The sequence below is a fragment of the Necator americanus genome, chromosome II (assembly GCF_031761385.1).
Source record: "Necator americanus strain Aroian chromosome II, whole genome shotgun sequence".
In the NCBI taxonomy this organism is placed as follows: domain Eukaryota; kingdom Metazoa; phylum Nematoda; class Chromadorea; order Rhabditida; family Ancylostomatidae; genus Necator; species Necator americanus.
Window position 1 is genome coordinate 20,546,479 of NC_087372.1, and position 20,091 is coordinate 20,566,569.

Sequence of the window (20,091 nt, forward strand, 5' to 3'; positions counted from 1 at the left end):
ATATTGATTGTGAGCACTGTTGAATTTGACAATAAATCCAACTTTATTTGCATAAATTTTGAATAGATCTTCGTAAGCAACAAGCAGAATTTACAACCCACAAACGAATCACTTCGGCTGTATAATATATAGTCTTTTTTGTACTTTCTGAATGGTTCCAGTGGGTGCCTCACACAATGAGTGGTCGTCCATATAGAGCTACAATGTGAAATTTTTATCTTTTTTTTTTCTTTTGTAGTGTTAAAACACCTGAAGACGACGCGTTTCGTGAGCCTTCATCAAGAATTTTTCTTTGTAGCAGTTATTGCAGAAATCACCTCGCAGTGCTCTGAATCCAATCGTAGTGTAATGTTATTTATTTGTTATTAGCACATAATTAAAAAATAAATGTTATTTATTTGTTTATTATGTTGCTATGTTTTGTTTATTATGTTGCTATTGTTTTATTTATGTTATTTGTTTCCGTAAAAGACGACGACAACATTAAAATTCAAGGATGACATGCACACACAAAGATAGAGGGCTAAATTCGAGAAAAGTTGGTGGCACCTGATGTTGAACAACGACGCTCGAAACGGATCCGATGCAAATCCGAGCGCCGAAGTTTTTTTTTTCTATCAGAATTTGACACCTAAATCTCCTATGACGTCTTCGAAATTTAGATGATAACATTTCTTGGAAACTTTATTAGTTATTTCTATAACCAGGGTCAAGCGTGTAGTTGTTTTGAACACTCTCGAGAACGTTCATCCATAAAAGATCCTCTTGAAGACGACCCCCACCCCACCTCATTCCTTCCAGTATATCCGCTCATATAGCAACTGTGTATGTATGTATGTATGTATGTATGTATGTATGTATGTATGTATGTATGTATGTATGTATGTATGTATGTATGTATGTATGTATGTATGTGTGTGTGTGTGTGTGTATGTGTATGTGTGTGTCAGAAATTCTAAAAATGGGGTGAGACGGGTCCCACGATGTAGAATTGATGTGCCGGGTCGTAAAGCGGTAGAATGGGGTGACGCAGGTCTGGCGACGTGGAATTGTTGCACCATATTGCAGTAGTATCGCGCCGTAACTTCGTGTGCATTTCGCAAAAGGTCAATGGGACTCTGTAACTGCTTCACAGCCGTGACCACTGCGTTCGTTGCTTTTCACCTCTGTGGCTCCTCCGCGTCTCTATTTCCTTGCATGTTTGCCATAGGTTTGTAACATGCCTTCCTCAACAAGTGGAAACATGCTCGCAAACGGCTGCTTAAATAGTAGCCAAAAGTTTGCTTGACCAGACGTGGAACCTTGTCGTTATCGGTACGATGCTGACGTTCACGTCATTTCGTGTTCAGAAATCATTCTGTGTTGACTGTTGGAGAAAAGCAGAAGGAAAAGCCATACTTTGATTTTCGCTATGTTTCCATATTGTGTCGGTATCGAATGAAAAAAAGAATTGTAAAATAAAGCTTGAATTTTCTACAAACGAAGACGCTTTCAAGGAGAAAACTACAAAGTTTTTCATTCGTGCTTAAGTTCCGGTAAGTTCCGGAATTTAATTCCACAGAAAGTCCTGCTATTTTCAATTTTTATTTATCGGTGAAACGAAGATCTCAAAAAGTCTGAAGTTCGTTTCTATCATACTATAATAGAGACGCTACAGATAGCTCACATCAAGGACTAGAAGAGTGCCAGCACATATGTACACATATAAGTTGAAAACATAAGGAAGTCCTCAGCGTGTGTTCGACGACACAACTCCTCTCATTTGACACTATCTTCAAGAGTTCAAGAGCTCGATCTCCGAGGTCTTGGTGTTTGCAAAATGGAAGAAAAAACAACTAATAGTGTAAGACACGTTCTAAAGGCATTTCGCTTGTCTCCTATTAATTCCAGACAATTTTACTTTTTGAAAGTGAGTACAGGTGGTGAATAGCTCTATCACGCCTATCGTTTGTTGATCTTTGTAAAATGGAAAGAAACTACTGAGAAGGACAATCTCTAAGTCCTTTCTTCTGGAAACCTCGGTATAGGGAAGTGTACTTACGTTTTCTTGTTTTCCCAACGAAGTTTAGCTGAAACTTTATTATTGACCTAACGTTTCGACAAACTCGTCTTAATCAAAGGCCCAAAAGTGGTTCTTTGATGACATGCGTATCCCATCAAACTCCTCCTCTCACCTTGTCAAGCCTCGATATTGTTCTGGGTACACCACGCAGCACCATCAAAAGGATAACAAACTGACCAGTCTCACCGACTAGCGGAGCTAGTGAACCACCGCGTTTGGTCTAAGCAAAAAACGCATAATGATCCTTATCAACGAATGGCTTCAGTGCAACATTTTAAAATGGTCAGGAAACTTCAACTCTCAAATAAGAGGACTTACTCTGGTCTCGCTATGAGGCTCTCCATTAAAGGCATCACCGGATTTCGGGTGGAGTATTCGTATACGGGATTAGATTGAGTTGAGTAGATTATGGAGAGAATGGCAATTCAGTTCATTTCTTCCTAATTACCGTAAAAACGGCCCGAAAGATACGGCTTCGAGCGGCTATTTTCTACGAGTTCGATTGGAGCGCGCCAGCCTTGTGCACACGCTGCATCTTCCGGGCTGTTTTTTACGGCAATTAGGAAGAAATGAACGGAATCATCATTCTCTCCGTAATCTACTATCCCGTATAAGAATAATCCACCTGAAATCCGTACCACCTCAGATTCGTGGGGTGATGTCTTTAAGCAACTTGCGGAGCATTTGCCACTTTGCAGCACGTTGCCCTAATTTTATCCCTATCTCCAGCTGTAGATGCCGTTTTTTCGCTCAGTAATAGCATTGAAATTGCTTTTTTGAGTAATAATAGGAAATCTCATCATTGTTGGATGAGGAATGTTCTCATAGAACGCTTTAACGTTGCATGCAAAAGTCTGTGTTCTGTCAGGCACTGACCGCTGAGTGTTTCAACAGAATCTGCATCACACAGCGCTGTGTCACCCATCAAAACCATGTGGGGTGGTCACTGGACCAATTTATGTATTAGATTATTAGAACTAAGTTTTAGGCTCCTTAATATTTATGTAAGTCTATTTAACAGCGGCCACTCTCTGCTCCTTTCTTCTCTGCCCTCTCTTCATTTCTTTTCTCTTCTTTCCATCCCCTTACGACTTCCTGCTGCTTCCAGGTTGAAAGAGAACCAGGTAACCTGACGAGGTGAAGACGTGCATTGTTTCTTGGACTTTTCATTAAAATAAAATGCGTTAAAGCGCTAGACAGGAATTTTGCCAGAATTAAGAAAAAGAAGTTAAAGTATGCTTGGAAGTGCTTTCGAAAGATCAAAACAAATGTTCAACTTCCTCCTTTGAGGAACACATCCTCACAAAACGCTCCTCACTTTTCATTGAAACTGCAGAACATTAAAATTACCCACATATACGGCCTCATTCGGACCAACTCGTTGCTGGCTGCGTAGCGGCCCTATGGCTTGCCAGCATTATAGTCTGGTCAAAACGACATGAAGCACGGACATTTGCGCAAGCGGCTGCGTTCGAAGCGGAGAGGTGAAGCGTAGCGGTTGGGATCCTCGCTATCGCCACCCATCTCTGCAGTTCACCATGGTCCCACCTCGATTCCAACCGCTGTCTCCACCGCACCGCTTCCGACCGCGGCCACTTACGCAACGGTCCGTGCTTCATGTCGTTTTGACCCAACTGTACCATAGTTGCGGCCACTCGAATACGGTAAGAGCCTGTAGGGTTAGCGAAGCTTGCGAAAGGAACCCGCGGTAGAAGATTTCCGAGCTTAACAAAGCAGCAAAAGGAATCTCCCTTCTATTGCTTCACAGCGTTCTATCGTTGAGGTGCTTGTCTGCTCAATTTTCACGTATATTGTCTTATGCTGTGCTATTCCTTCTACATTGCACTATGCTGAGTGTTAAGGGTGTCAGTGACATGTGCCGGCGTTGTGTTAAATTTGGCAGGAACTTAAATGATTTTTGCCCTGCTCAACATTCCGGTGGTACAACTGGTTAGTTTGATATCGATGCGTTATGAAAGGATATTGTTAGCATCACTTCTTCGAATGAGCAATCAATGTCAAAGTAGGAAGCACGACGAAATTAGAAGGATGAGCGCTGAGCGAGCTGCTGGGTAAGCTTTTATTTGTTGTTATTATTATTCCGCAGTAATTTTCTGGGAAGTTCTCTTCGAGGGGAAAAGAACGGACGAGTTCACACATTATTTGTCCACATAATCTCATCCCGACATGTGTTTGGCTCAACGCTTTTGAGGCTTTTTTATCCTTCTATTGCAGAAAGATGAATGTTGAACAGAATCACGGCTATGGACCCATTTTTAGCTACTATAAGGTGTATATTTTCTTCAGTGAGATTTTTTCTCCTTGTTCGAACCCTTATGCAAAATTATGGCCTGAATGTGGGTTTCAACCGAGTATAATAGGTGTGGGTGATGAGAAATACGGTATTGTTCTGCCAACAAGATATCACTCAGTGAAATGCCCAACAGAAATATTTCCTGCTCACTACTTCATAAAGTGTATCTAAAACACTAGAAATTAAACTTATCCACGCATTAAAGCTTTCGAATAAGTTTGCTTCTGCATTTGCAGATATATGATCCGTGTACAGTTTTGTATATATCACTCTCACTGCTGATGATTTCAAATTTCAATGAGCATATGTGGCTGCAACACCACTACGGAACGGGTGGACTTCAGAAGCAAAGGAATCTGGAAATGAGTTGGAGAACAAGAGCCAGAAGAACACAACATTACGAAAATAGCTGGAAGATGAAGTGTTAATCAGTCTTCAGTAATGAGTTGATTCAGATAGGAAATCCTGCTAGTCGAGGAAATCTAAGATGAGGAACAAATCTACCTTCGTTTCTGACCGAGCAGCTTGAGCATGTAGTTTTTGTTAGAAGAGTAGTTGAAGGGTTTTCTTCATATGAACCGTCGTGCCACGCACGCAACGAATTTCAGTGAAAGTTTCACTCGTTCTTCAAATTGACAACACGAGTCGCGTCAACTGTTTATATTTAAAACATGGTTTATAGCGCTGTTTATATTCCGATCGAAAGTACTTTACTGTTAGAAGTGGAAAGTAGACTGCAGGTCCTTTGTTCATCTTTGCTATTAATGAGATCAAACAAGGAAGAGCCACGCATATCTTGGTGCTATTCTCATAGCACCAGGGATCCTTTTGTCTCGTCCAGCTTTTATGTATACGTACGATGTGAAAAGCAATAAGAAGGTGCCGCATAAAGTCCGGTGTCAAAGCCCCCTCGAATGTGCAGAACACATATTTGGCCTCTTAGGATGCCAGCAGCGGTTAAGATCAGCGCGGACGCGCAGCCTTAGACATATAGTAGGTTCAAAACGACCTGAACCACGGCGAAATTGTGTAAGCGGCTTCGTTCGAGGTGGTGCGGTGGAGCGTAGCTGTTAGGGGCGTACTGGAACGCTTGTTGGCGCCACCCATCGCTGCAGTTAGCGATTGTCCCACCTGAGTTCTAACTACTGCCTCCAACGCGCCGTTTAGAGTACATACGCAAATGCACCGTGCTTTATGTCGTTTTGACCCGACTATAAACGGTTGTCGGTCTTGTGAGAGAGCACTTCTAGCACGCGATAAAACTGATAGAAAACTCATGTTAAGTGAAATCTGTGTTTAACTTTAGTGGATTACTAGATACCAGTCTGAAGTCGTGACTTTCTGTGGTGTTCGCTTCTCTCGCCTTCGCTGATGAATGAAAATTAATAGTAGTGGCATTTTCTGTAAAATTAGGATTGTGTTTTTTTAACAATGCTTTCCTCTTCTTTTTTTTTATAAATTTAAGCAAAATTTTTACAAACGCGTCAGTTCTACATTTTTCAAACTTCAGTTTCAAACATCCCTTTGATACCCACATAACATAAACACAATTTGAGAGCATTATTCGAAGTATAAGGTTTCCCCCACCAGTCATCACAGGATGATGTTTCAACATAAAATAACGCATACAACGTCATCGTACTGATAAAGATAACGTTCCACGTCAGATCACGCAATCTGTTCGCTACTATTTAAGCAGACAGTTTCATTCGTGTTTCCACTTTCTGAGGACACCTTTCTTTGTTGCCAACCGGAGGCAAATGTGCATGAAAACAAAGACGCGAAGGAGTCATAATGGTGAAAAGCAACGCAAGCAGTGGGCACGGCTATGAGACGGTTGCAACGTCCCACTTACCTTTTACCGCACACGAAGTTAGTGCGCGATACTACTGCACGCAGCAATTACACGTCAGTGGACCCGTCGCACCCCCTTTTACCGTTCTATGACGCCGGCGCCATGGATCCCCATTAGAAGGAAAATAGCCGGTTAGTCGCGAGGCTACGTGGTGCGTCCCCAGGTGGCGGGTAGGGGGTTAATCGCGGATCGAAAGCGACCTCGTACCTGCCCTGAGACGCAGGTGGATTCAGGGAATGGACTCCCTGTTTCTCCTTTGCCAGGATCGGGTCATAATACTATCGTATCCTGCACGTCGGTCCGGCCAAAAACCAGCAGTCAAGTGACTGGGAGGTGCAAGGGAAGCTGTTTGGAGTCGCCTCCAACAAATGAGCTCCAGTCCACTCCAGGAGAGCGCAACGTTCTCCCAAAACTCATGGGACTGGAGGTTTGCAACTTGCCCATGGGCTTTAAAAATTTTACGCATGTCACAGTAATAGAAAAAAGTTTCCTGATTCCGGAGGAAAGTACGGTAGCGCCAGGAAGGACGGGGTTGCAGGAGTCATATAGGCTACCGAAACGGAAAAGGACTAGGATGACGATGTGTACTTATAACCTCCGAACGCTTGCATCGGATGCGGCCATTGAAGATCTGATGATAGAAGCCAAAAAGTCTACGTACGTCAAGTTATAATTGGTGATTTCAGCGCCAAATTTGGCCCCAGAAGAACGCCTGAGAACTTCACATCGGAACCCACGCCTTCAATGGAATGAGCAGGGAGAGGGGTTTTCTGAGTTCATCATGACGAATAAGATCCATGGGAACTCGTAATTGCAGAAGCTCTCCTCTATACGCCGGACGGGGGGTTCACCCGATCGAGAGTATCATAATGAAATTGACCACACCATCGTCAGTAAAAGGTTTTGCCTGAAGGATGCCGCTGTTGTACCAAAGTCTTATAGGGGATCGGACCATCGCCTTCTTCGAGTAAGATTTTCTTTCACAAGAAGAGAAGGAAAAGCCGCGAAGTTCGCTAGGCGAACTCCCAGAACGATCATCGACTGGAATCTCTCTGCTTCGCTTGTCGGCTTTCAGGAAGATACCATCATGGACAAAATCGACGACGAATATGAACGGCTTGTAGAACATGTTCACGACTGTACGAAGAAAACGAAGAGTTTCAAAACAACCAAGAGACGCCTGTTTCCGAAAACTCTAGAGCTAATACGTTAGCGTGGAGCTGCACGAACTGCAGGTAACCAAGAACTCACGTCCGAGCTCGCAAGGCTTTGCAGATAGGCGATAAAGGAAGACATCACAGGGAGAAGAGCAGAAGTGTTGGCTGAAGCTGTAGAGGCGGAAAAAAGAATTTGCTACGTCCGTCGGAACTTCGCCAATCGTAAAACAACAACGACTGTTCTCCGGACCCCAATGGAACAACCACAGCATCGAGGAGGATGGAGGACGTCACTCACGACTTCTACTCAGATCTCTTCGACAGCGTACACTGCTTCCTCACCATCTGAGGGAAGATAGATATGTCATTCCAGAGGTCCTCGCTTCGGAAACATGACATCCCATCATGTCAGTGAAGAATCGTACTTCACCCGGTCCTGAATGAATCAAGCCTGAACATCTTAAGTACCTACCGCTAATCCTCAGCAACACACTGGCGAGGCTCTTCACTCGTTATCGGTCGGAATGCGAGGTTCCTAAGCAATGGAAAACCAGCAACACCGTGCTGTTGCATGAGAAGGAAGACCCACAAGACATCGGCAACTATCGTCCAATCTACTTACTGTCTGTCATCTACAAACTCTTCACAAGAGTAATCCTAAACAGGATAGAAAAAACATCAAATGAAGGACAGCCATGCGAGCAAGCAGAGTTTCGAAAAGGGTTCACTACAATTGACCACATTTACACGGTCCCAAAACTCATAGAAGTATCGCGAGAGTACAAGTTGCCGTTGTGTCTCACCTTAAAGGACTTGAAGAAGTCCTTCGACTCAGTTGAGACCAAAGCGGTCATGGAGGGTTTGGACAGGCGTCCCTACTCCATACATAATCATACTTCGTGAGTTGTATGGCAACTTCATGACCAAAATTTCCCCATTTTGCAATTATGTCATAATCGACGTGAAGAGAGGAGTTTGTCAGGGTGACGCAATTTCACTCGAAATATTCAGTGCCACTCTCGAGAACGCGATGCGAGGATTGGAATGAGATGACATGGAAGTAAAAGTTGACGCCCAGCATTTATACCATCTTCGTTTCGCTGATGACATCGTTCTTATAACATCAAACATCAATCAGCCGCAACGGATGCTGGCCGAATTTGATGAAACGTGTAAAAAGATTGGTCTTTAGCTGAGCGTGGACAAGCGATGTTTATGAGGAATGGATTGGTTTCTGATGCCCTATTCACGCTCAGCGGAACGAACACATCCGAGTGCTCCAGTTCTGTATATCTAGGTCGGGAAATCAACATGACGATCGACCTGACCTCCGAGCTGGGCACAAGGAAACGAGCGGCTTGGGGAGCATTCAATAGCATCGAGGATGCAGTGAAGAGGACCAAGAACATCCGTGCTCACCTATTCAGCACCACCGTTATTTCCGCTTTGATCCACGCTTCAGAAACGTGGGCGTTTGGGAAGCTGGAGGAAAATGCGATCAGCGTCATAGAACGCAGGATTGAAAGGGTGATGCTAGGATTAACCCGCTTTACGCAAGTGAAAGAAGGGATTCGAATTTCACTCCTACGTCACCGATCGAAGATAAGAGACGCTGCCGCTGCCCAAGGAAAGCAAAATTGGATGGGCTGGACGTGATGCGTTTCAACGACAATCGTTGGACCAGAGCCGTAAGCGACTGGATACAACGCGATATCAAACGCACTGCAGGAAGACCGCCGACGGCCATTGGGCAAAACCTGCGCGCGATTGGGACAAATAGAATTGAAATAGAGGTATTACTGATGCTCGCTGGAGCACATTGATGAACAACGGAAGCACAGGTGATACAGGTAGCGGCGCCGGTGGACCCGTCGTACCCCATTTTATAGCCTTCTGACGTTGGCGCATCAATTCGACGCCGGTGGAGCCGTCGCACTTCCCTTTACCGCTCTACGATGCGGGCGCACCGATTCGACGCTAACGGAACCGTCGCACCCCCTTTTGGAATTTCGTTACACACACACACATGCACACATACACATATACAGACATACACACATGCACACATGCACACATACACACACAAACACACACATACACACACACGCCTCATTACAACTCTCTTGGTTGGATGTTGAATTGTGAGTATCGAACCCCTGTACGTTCAGAGTAAGTTCGTTGTTCAAATTCGTCCGAAAAAGCAGTGCTTTGCTAAAACGTTGTTGCGGTGGGAAAATGTATTTTTTGACAAAAGCACCAAAATTTGGACTAAGGCTGCCATGACTATACATGCCTTTCCTGGATGACGAAAATGAAAAGATGTTTAGGCTGTTGTCACAGCTTGAGCACATTTTAAGGAATAAGGAAGGAAGAAAAGTGGCTGCAACCATATTTTTCTACGTAATTAATATCCACAACATACAGGCAGAAGTATATTCCAAGGAAGCAGATCCACCAGGCACCGATGCAGCAAAGGAGGCCCAATCGATTTAGGCGTTTCTCAACAGCCTGTAAAAATCGTTGCGTATGCTCGTTCTTTAAAGAAACCACATCATGAAGTGGGGTACATAAAGGAACCACAGTTTGGAAAAAGGACCTTGCTGACGAGATGTGAGCCCATCTCCCCAGCAATGCAACTGATTACAGATGATAGAACAATGGCAGTCTGCAACACTGTACTGGTGAGGCAGCTTCTGCTGCTCAGTTGGGTTAAATTAGTTGAGTTTGCACAAGAACGAAGCTGCCCGAATCTGCCCGATCTTATCGCGCAACTGCTTCCATCGTTCGGAAGACGGGTCCACAGCTGGTTTAAACGCTTTCTTCTCGTTCCTTTCCGGTTTACTAGGGGGAATTGAGCAAAATCACGCTTCTACTCTTAAAGTACTCCCGCCTCCTTTATTAGTGAAGATATCTCAACATTTTCAGTTTCGTTATGCCTTGCTTTTGAATCTATACTATAAATAAAAACTTACCTTTTGATGACATTCAGAGCAGAGCATGAATTGCTTCCTGTTAGTCTCATTTGTAGGGTTTTTCGCGTCTATACCGAGAACGGTCATTGAGTGAATGCACTTCACTCACCAGTTGCAGATAGATCTTATTTTGAGTCAATCGATTTTATCGCCTGACGCGATTGCCTGCATCATTAGTGAGGTGAGAATAAAATTGCTCAACGTTCTAGATTTTCGGCGGTAACTTCCATCAAATCGATTTATTCAACGCATCATTCCGCATCAGTGTGAACGCATGTCTAAAGCCGGACTTCAGCCTTCTTATTAAAAAACATTCGCATTGATGGATCGTTTTCATTAATTTTGCTATAAGTGTTCTACATTCAGAGGGTATTCAAATCTGATTTTATATCATATTTCTTCGATATCGCAGCAGTTTCAAAATACATTTCGAAGTACTGGACAACGTTTTCGCCTTCCTACTCAGCAATTAACATAGAATGCAAATGTGAAGTAACTTGAACGCCCTCATCATTTTGATAAAAAAAAGAGGGTGCTGCGTCAACTCACATAAACTGCTAACTACTATTTCAAAGCATCACCTCTCGAATCTGGGGTGGTACGGGTTTCAGGCGGGTAATGCCTATATGGGTCGTAGATTGTAAAAAGGGGGTGATTCCGTTCATTTCTCCCTGTACCAGTATAAACGGACGACCTCGGAACTCTTTCCTACGATGGCTTGTGCTGTAATGCACAACCGTTGCGCCCCACAACTTCGTGCGATTCGTTCGAATGGGTTTTCGACGAATCGCAGGCGGGCTGATGTCTTTAAGCAGCTGTCTACATTCACAGACGAATAGGCATACAAAGACTTGCATTTGTTTGCCATTTTAATGGCCATAAAACGGTTCACAATGTCTCATTTACTTTACAGCAGGACCACTTGGAATTATATTAATTTCTAGCGTCGTTGCACCAATCTTAGCCGTTAAATCCCTCTCAGTGTTTTCCTGTGTCGATGGGATGCATGAAACCCGTCCTACTCCATCTTAGAGCTTTCTGACGCTGACGCAGTAATCCGACGCCGTTGGACCTATCTCACTACTTTCTGGAATTTCGTGACAAACACACCTGACAGAACAAAAGCCGTTATTATATAGCATGATTGTGACGTGTCGTTTGAACTGCCTATCGACTCTAAGCGTCCCTAGGGAGTCTTTCTTTATCTCTGTCAAGAACTTCTATTTTCGTCCTCGTGGCCTTTCCAAATTTGAATTCGGCAGACTTTTCGGAACACGTTGAACAAGATGGCATGATGTTCTGCTCAGAATGTGAGGATAGAAGTAAAAACAATCTTTTGTGGTCACTTCCTATGGTGGTGTCAGGTACTGATAATTTCAAAGAGTCATTTGTGGGTACACCACTTCGATTTCATGTAAGGATATTCACTATGTCATACCTTAGAAGCCAAAGCTGCAAGTAGCCTAACTGATGCTTGAGCAGCACGCCTTCCATTCGTCATCGATGCTATCCCACCCTTCGATCGTTCGATATCATGATATCACACTATGTAATGACGGGTTTAGTCTGTCACGTGTGTGTATTTGTCTATGTGTCACGAAATTCGAAAGAGGGGGCTGGACAGGTCCTCCAGCGGTCCCCCCAGCGTCGGAATTTGCGTGAAGCGGTAAGATGTGGCGACACGAGTCCCCTTACGTTATTGTGCCGAGGTGCAGTACTTGATCACCTTGATTACCTTGACTCCTGTTGATCTTCGAACTTATCGAGCGGGCGCCAGTAATTCTTCCATTTGTCCCGATCGCATGCCAGAGTCGCCCAGTGGTTCCTCCTTTCGCGTGGGACACGAAGAGCATCATAATTTTCTTTGAAGGACTTCGCGGAGAAATCTGACGATCGGGTCGGCGGTCTTCCTGCAGGGCGCTTAATATCGGGAACCCAGTCGCTCACGGCTCTCGTCCAACGGTTGTGGTTAAAGCGCATCACGTGTCCGGCCCTCCTTATTTTACTTTCCTTGGCAAACGCGGCGGCGTCTCTAATCTTCGATCGCTGACGTAGGAGAGAACTTCGAATCCCGTCCCTCACTTGCGTGAAACGGGATACTCCTAGCATCACTCTCTCAATTGCGCGTTCAATGACGCTCACCGCGTTTTCCTCCTGTTTGCGAATTGCCCAGGTTTCCGAAGCTTGGGTTAAAGCACGAAGTACGGTGGTTTTGGAGAGGTGAGCACGGAGCCGGGTGTTTGTGGTCTTCTTCACTACATCTTCGATGCACTCATACGCTCCCCAAGGCCCTCGTCTCCTGCCCAACTTGAGGGTCAGATCGCTCATCATGTTCAATTCCCGACCCAGATAAACGTAGCTAGTGCATTCGGATATGTTCGTTCCGTTGAGCATGAATGGGGCATCCGAGACCCATCCGTTCCGTATGAACATCGTCTTTTGTCGAATTCAGTCAGCATTCGTTTCACTTGACTGATGCTAGGTGTTATCAGAACTATTTCATCAGCAAAGCGCAAATAGTGTAGCTGTCGACCATCAACCTTCAGTTCCATTTCGTCCCATTCTTACGCCTCTTCACGTCAATGATGATATTCTTGTAGAATGGCGAAATTCCGGTTGTGATGTTGTTACTGTACAACTCTCGAATTACCTTTATGTACTAAGTAGGGACGCCTTGGTTGTCCAAGGCTTCCACAACAGCTTCCGTCTCAACTGAGTCGAAGGCCTTCTTCAAGTCGATGAAGGTGAAACAGAGCGGCATCTTGTACTCGATGAGTTTTGAAACAGTGTGAATGTGGTCAATCGTGCTGAATCCTTTTCGAAACCCTGCTTGCTCGCATGGTTGTCCTTCATCCGAGATTTTTTTAATCCTATTAAGGATCACTGTTGTAAAGAGCTTGTAGATGACGGACAGTAAGCAGATTGGGAGATAGTTGTTGATGTCATATGGATCTCCCTTTTTATATAACAATACGGTCTTGCTGGTCTTCCACTGTTTAGGAACCTTGCATTCCGAAAGGTAACGTGTAAAGAGCCTCGCCAGGATGTTGACGAGTACTGGCGGAAGGTTCTTCAGGTGTTCTAGTCTTATTCTGTCGGGACCGGGTGCCGTACAATTTCTTACCGACACCATAGCATGTCGTATTTCGGACGGGAGAACGGAATGACATGTTCGTCTTCCCTCAGAAAGTGAGGAGGCAAGTGGACATGGCTGTCGAAGAGATCAGAGTAGAAGTCGTAGATGATTTTCTCCATCCCCCTTCTCTATGGTTGTTCCCTTCGGGTTCAGGAGAGCGGTCATCCTCGTCTTGCGACAAACGAAGTCTCGACGGGCATAGCGGATGCCTTTCCCCGCCTCTGCAGCTTCAGCCAGCACTTCTGCTCTTCTCTCTTTAAGGTCTTCCTTTATCACCTCTCTGCAGAGTCTTGCGAACTCGGACGTGAGTTCTTAGTTCCCTGCGGCTCGCTCCAAGCTGGTGTATCAGCTGAACAGTTTCAAGAGACAGGCGTCTTTTGGAGGTTTTGAAACTCTCAGCCTTCTTCGTGCAGTCGTGAAGGTGTTCAACGAGCCGGTCGTATTCCTCGTCGATGTTGTCCATTGTGGAATCTTCCCAAAAGCCGGCTAGCGTAGCGAAGAGATCCCAGTAAATGATAGTTCTGATATTTCTGATAAATCTTCCTCGGAGGAGGCGATGGTCCAATCCCGTATAGAACTTTAGCACAACAGCGACGCCCGTCAGGCAGAACCTTTTATTGAAGATGATGTAATCTATTCCATTACGGTACCCTCCACCGGATGACTCCCACATCTAGCGTCGAGAGGAGGGCTTCTGGAATTGCGAGTTTCCATGGATGGTCTCAGTCGTCATGATGAACTCGGAAAGCTCATTCCATTGAAGGTCGTGGGTTCCGATGCGAAATTCTCCAGGCTTTTTTCTGGGGACAATTTAGGCGTTGAAATCACCACTTATGACATTGTAGAAGGCAGTCCATATAGAAAGCTTCAACTTCTTCTTCGTAGCTTGATGTTAGAGCGTAAGCGACGAAGATAGTCAAAGCGGTGTTGGACCACATCTTCTCACCCCCAGACGTCTGATTCGGGTCGTGAGTTGTTCGAAAGAGTCGATGTTCTTTGCCGTTCTCATGTTGACGAGGACGCCAACTCCACCAACACCTCTACTGTCGCATGTTCCTAAGAACACTTCTTCTCCAGTTTCATATACGGCGTTGAGAGGGTGACGTCGTCTCGTCTCGATCAGTCCGATGACGTCGTACTTGATCTTCTTAGCCAGTCCAGATCGTCATCCTAGTCCTTTTCTGTTTCGGTAGCCTATACGACTCCTGCAACCCCGTTCTTCCTGGCGCTACCGTGCCAAGCTTTGCTCCGGAATCAGGAGACTCTTTTCTATCACTGTGACATGCGTCATTTTTAAACCCATGGGTAGGTTGCAAGCCTGTAGTCCCATGAGTTTTTGGGAGAACTTCCATGTCGAACTTATTTGCTGGAGGCGACTCCAAACCGCCTCCCTTGCACCTCCCAGTCACTTGATTGGAGGCTTTTGGCCGGACCGACGTACGGGATACAAGGATGTCATGAGTCAGTCCTGGCTCAGCAGAAACAGGGAGTCCATCTCCTAAATCCACGCGCGTCTCTGGGCAAGCACAAGGTCGCTTTTGGTCCGCGATTAGCCCTCTATCCACCACCCAGGGACGCGCCACGTTGCCTCGCGACTAACCGGCTGTGATCTCTCTAGTGAGGGAGATCCGTGGGAGGTGCAGTACTATGGCGCAATAACTTCGTGTGCATGTCCTAAAAGGTAAATGAGACGTTGCAACCGTTTCATATGCATGGCCTCTGCATGTGTTGTGTCACATCTCTGTGACTCCTCCACGTATCTGCTTCCCTGCACGTTTGCTTTAAGTTGGTAACATGCCTTCTCCATAAATTGGAAACACCCATGCAAACGGCTGCTTAGATAGTAGCCAACAGTTTACATGATCTCACTTGGGACGTTATCTTTATTAGTACGACGACGTCCTTTTATGTTAAAACATTATTCTGTGACATCTGTTGGTAGAAATCAGGAGGAAAGCTCTCTCTCTCAGAGTAATGCTATCAAATTGTGTCTATATTACTTTGGTATCGCTGGAGTGATTGAAATTTGAATATTCTCCAAATATGGAACCGACGCATTTAGAAAGAAAACAATGAAATATTTTGCTTTTTTTATAATAAAAAAGAGGAAGGAAGTGCAGTTAGAAAAATTTAGTTTCACAGAAAGTGCCACTACTGTTAATTTTCATTGATCAGTGAAGGCAAGGGAAGCGAACAATACAGAACGTTTTAAGTTCGCTTTTAGCCGGATGTTCAGACTGGTATTATGATAAAGCGACTAGCGGATGGATAAACCCGCAGACTGATTGAGTGGTTGATGATAGTTGACTGCAAACACTTGGTTAATTGTGCACTACTTTGTTTTAGCAGAACCAAGATTGTTATTCACCTTTGTTCTGGCTAACTTTGTTTTGTTCTGGCTTTCTGGTTTAGGCGTCATCGCCTTTTCAGAGCTTGAAAAATCAAAGACACATGTGATTTATCCCCTCAAACGCTTCGTCACACCACAAGATATGACATATCAAAGAGATTGTTCAAAGACAACGTCAGAGAAGCACAGACCACAATAGCGCTCACCTTGATAACCGTTAGGCCGCGAAGTTGGCGGACGGTTGTTTGAATTGTGCCGCTTATAGTTACTAATAACGATGCCAACAGCATCTGACCCAGTGTAACGGATACCAATCAAAAATTTCCCATTCAAAACGGAGCCATGTGACACAGCAGCGGCACCAAATAGCAGAAGAGACGGCAAAGATCTTTTCCCACCTTCCTTTTATTTCGGATGGCATGAGCAATGCATTGCGAGCGAGCTTACGATGGGTGAGTCTACAAGACTCGGTCAGAGTAGTAGACATACGACTTGCGAACTTGAAAAAGCAATCAAATGGACCCCAATCATGCCTTTGACAGACTTTGCGAGACACCGAACTGCGTCGTATGTGCGAATGGAAGGCAAGAAGACTGCGTGGTGTCTGAAGTTATCTATCTGATCACCTGCCAATTATGTGGGCAATTGGCGAAACAGGAGGGCACTATATACTCGGATCAAAGAGCATCTAGGTGAGCTCGTAAAATCAAAATCGTCGACCCCTTTAGGTGCTGATCGCAGACAGTGTCATGAAAACCTCCATTTCAACATAGCAGACATGATCTTGCCACGTGAATCCGAAGTTTTTGGCGCGGAAAACATTGGAAGCGTTCTTCATGACAACAAGAAGTCCAACCATGAATCGTAAGGAAGAATACGTTGTTGTGACCAAAGGGCTCAAGACCTATGCGGGTTTTGACCTAAGGGGTCAGATGCAGAGGCATCGTTATTAGCTACTGTTAGCGGCGCAACTCAAACAAGTGGTGGTCCACTAACATCGCGGCTTAACGGCAATCAAGGTCACGACTATCGTGGGCTGCTTCTCTGAGGTTGTCTTTGAACAATCTCTTTGCTAAGTCATATCAGGTGGCTGGTTTAAGGAGATAAATTACATGTGTCTTTAATTTTCCAAGCTCTGAAGAAGGCGATGACGCTGAGACGTTAGCCGTAATAAAGGTAAATAACAATCCAGGTTTTGTTCAAACAAAGTAGTGCACTACTCAACTCTAAAATGTCAAGATTCAAAGAAAGTCGAACTTGGGATTTGGTTATTTGCTAAAATGATTGACAGACCTCAGTGCATTTTTGTTGTATATCACTCTCGTGGCTGTTCTTCAGCACACAGCCTATGATCTGATCTACGAGTTCGATTGGTTGTTCCACAGAGATCCACATTTATTTACACTTATCAGGGTGCAGGCGTAATCAATGGACTTCAGCTAGGTTCGACATGAACTTAACAACATGTGGAAGTTTCGTGCTTGTTTTTACGGATAGAACAACATCATCGGTATATTCGAGATAGGTCAGAGGTTTTTACGGTACCGAGACTCAACAGGACTCTGATCTACTGTTCTTCGCATTATTGTAGCGATAGCGAAGTTGATCACGAATAGTCCTGCCAGTGAATCCTGTCTCAATACAGTTACCTTTTCAAACGATTATGTACATCTGACTGATTTTCGAGTAGCAGCAGTTGTTCGCTGATTATGTCGTGTAAATGGAAAAAGCTTTTCTGGTATTCCATCCGTGTAAAAGGTACTGAGAAAACGACATCTGTGGAGGGGGTTCAACGCGGCCCTTGATTATTAGAAAAGCAACTATATCGGTTTTCAGTACAACTGTCACACCTTAATCACTCTTCTGATGATGAACACTTGGTCACTGTAGATCCCCGCCATGGCTTGCCCACTACGTCTTTCTTTTCGCGGAATTTGATAACGCGGGTCAAGGCAGTGTCCGCCAAAAGTTTAAACAGGACGGAGTTGTTGGGATTCATTTGAGAATGATCAAATTACTTACTTACTTACTTAGATTGTTCGTCTGCTCTGGACGTGCGGAGCCCAGCATATTTTCCTTTCATTTCACTCCTTCGCCATTGTCATCCAAGATGGTATTAAGTTTTGTGAGTGACGGTGACGAAGTCCTTTAGCCGTATCCAGCTGAGCTCTCAGCTGGTCCATCCATGTAGCGAACGCGTCACCCCATCTCGTTGGCGGTCTCCCTCAAGGGCGTCTAGCATCTCTTGGGATCTACTCTAGTGTTCTTTTAGTCCATCTATCGTCGATTTTTCTCATAATGTCGTCAGCCCATTTATGCTTTGCTCCGCTGGGTCGACAGGACATTGCTCATAGGTCGAAGCTGCGAAGACCGGCTAGATGTAGTGTGCACTAGTTAAACTTTGGAGGACATCTCTCAAGGGCTCTGTGGATAGTGAGTAGCTTTCTTGACGTGGCAGCGGTGTCTGCCCACGCCTCCGCTAACAGAGCACTAGGAGAACTGTATAGTCAAGCAGACGAGTACAGAAATCTTAGTTCGTCTTTTGGTCCGTAGCTTCCCTGACGGGTGCAAATGCTGCCCTAGCTGCTCTAATCCTCCTGTTCAGTTCTTCCTTCAAGTCGTTTTCCATATCCATATACGCCGACGCCAGAAAGATGTAAAATGGGGTGCGACGGATCCACCAGCGTCGAATTGGTACGCCTGTGGAACCGACGCCGGCGCCAGATATCCATAAAGGGGCACGACAGTTCCACAGGCGTCGAATTGGTGCGCCGACGGCAGGTATCCATAAAGTGAGATGCGACGGTTCTACAAGCGTCGAATTGGTACGCCGACGCCAGATATCCATGAAAAAGGTGTGGCGGGTCCACCGGCGCGGATTTGGGGCACTCGCTTCGTAGAGCGGTAAAAGGGTCTTCCTCAGAAAGTGGAAACACGCAAACGGGTGCTTAAATAGTAGCGAAGAGTTTACGTGATCTGACTTAGAAGGCCATCTTTATCAGTAGGACGATGTCTCTCACGTCATTTCTTTTTTTCTTTTTTTTTTTTGGGGGGGGGAAGCGAGGGGAGAATCCATATTTCGAGTAGTACTTTCAGTTTGTGTCTACATTATATGGGTATCGCAGGAGTGTTTGAAGCTGAAGTTTGAATATTCTCCGTACGTGGAACTGATGCGTTTAGAAGGAAAACCATGAAATCTTCCGCTTGTGTTTATAATAAAAAAGATGAAGAAAGATTGTTAGAGGTACACAAGTCTAATTCCACGGAGAAAGGCGATAATATTGATTTTCGTTGAACAGTGAACGGGGGCGAAGCGAACACTAGTCTAGAAACTAGAAAGTCTAGAGTCCGACCTTAGCCGGACATTCAGGCTGGTGCCATATAATAACGAGCTGAATTTGACACGTGCATGTGTGTGTGAAACGAAATCTGTGCGTGTAGTCGATGAATTGTGCGTCAGCGTCACAAAACAGCAAAATGGTGTGAGACGGGTCCCATGGCGACGAACTAGTGCGCCGCGGTGTACCACCGCACAATAACTCGAATTGAGTTTATCAAAAAGTAGATGAAACGCTGTGAACCTTTTCATAAAAGTAAAAATTGCGTGTATTGCGTTTAGCCTCTATGCTCTTTACTACTATTCCCTTGCACATATTCTTTATCAATTGGTCAGACCCCTAACAAATAGGAAACATCCTTGAAAACGGTGGCTTAAATAGTAGCTAACACTTTACATAGTCTGAAGTAGAACCTTATCAGCTTTATCAGCATCAGCTGATGATCTTCATGTTATTTCATGTGAGCATATCATTCTGTGGTATTGGTGCTCATCACCTGTGTAACCGTCGCGTCCCATTTTATGGATATAAGGCGTCAGCGCACCAATTCGACGCCTGTGGAACCGTCACATCCCGTTTTATGGATATCTGACGTCGGCGCACCATTTCAACGTCTGTGTAACCGTCGCACTTCCTTTATGGATATCTGGCGCCGGCGCAGCAATTCCACCTCGGTGGATCCGTCGCACCCCATTTTACAGATTTCTGGAGTCGGTGCACCATTTCAACGCCTGTGTAACCGTCGCATCCCGCTTTATGGATATCTGACGTCGGCGCACCATTTCAACGCCTGTGTAACCGTCGCATCCCACTTTATGGATATCTGGCGCCGGCGCAGCAATTCCACCTCGGTGGATCCGTCGCACCCCATTTTACAGCTTTCTTGCGTCGGCGCACCATTTCGACG

At 45.0% G+C, this 20,091-nt stretch overlaps 5 protein-coding genes across 5 annotated transcripts; all 5 read right to left on the bottom strand.

The window, feature by feature from the left end:
• Positions 1–108: 108 nt before the first annotated feature.
• RB195_018699 (uncharacterized protein) lies at positions 109–10,447 on the bottom strand (the record flags this gene model as incomplete). Its single annotated transcript, XM_064186259.1, has 4 exons — positions 109–198; positions 250–328; positions 9,811–9,896; positions 10,361–10,447. The coding sequence occupies 4 exons, from the start codon at positions 10,445–10,447 to the stop codon at positions 109–111; spliced, it is 342 nt and encodes a 113-aa protein (XP_064042140.1).
• A 1,644-nt stretch (positions 10,448–12,091) lies between these two features.
• On the bottom strand, positions 12,092–12,793 carry RB195_018700 (uncharacterized protein; the record flags this gene model as incomplete). Its single annotated transcript, XM_064186260.1, has 1 exon — positions 12,092–12,793. The coding sequence occupies one exon, from the start codon at positions 12,791–12,793 to the stop codon at positions 12,092–12,094; it is 702 nt and encodes a 233-aa protein (XP_064042141.1).
• Positions 12,794–13,019: 226 nt separating this feature from the next.
• On the bottom strand, positions 13,020–13,493 carry RB195_018701 (uncharacterized protein; the record flags this gene model as incomplete). The annotated part of the gene is made up of 1 exon (XM_064186261.1): positions 13,020–13,493. The coding sequence occupies one exon, from the start codon at positions 13,491–13,493 to the stop codon at positions 13,020–13,022; it is 474 nt and encodes a 157-aa protein (XP_064042142.1).
• A 259-nt stretch (positions 13,494–13,752) lies between these two features.
• RB195_018702 (uncharacterized protein) lies at positions 13,753–14,169 on the bottom strand (the record flags this gene model as incomplete). Its single annotated transcript, XM_064186262.1, has 1 exon — positions 13,753–14,169. One exon carries the CDS (start codon positions 14,167–14,169, stop codon positions 13,753–13,755), a length of 417 nt encoding a protein of 138 aa, XP_064042143.1.
• Positions 14,170–14,412: 243 nt separating this feature from the next.
• On the bottom strand, positions 14,413–17,916 carry RB195_018703 (uncharacterized protein; the record flags this gene model as incomplete). Its single annotated transcript, XM_064186263.1, has 3 exons — positions 14,413–14,643; positions 14,729–14,994; positions 17,877–17,916. 3 exons carry the CDS (start codon positions 17,914–17,916, stop codon positions 14,413–14,415), a joined length of 537 nt encoding a protein of 178 aa, XP_064042144.1.
• Positions 17,917–20,091: the final 2,175 nt, after the last annotated feature.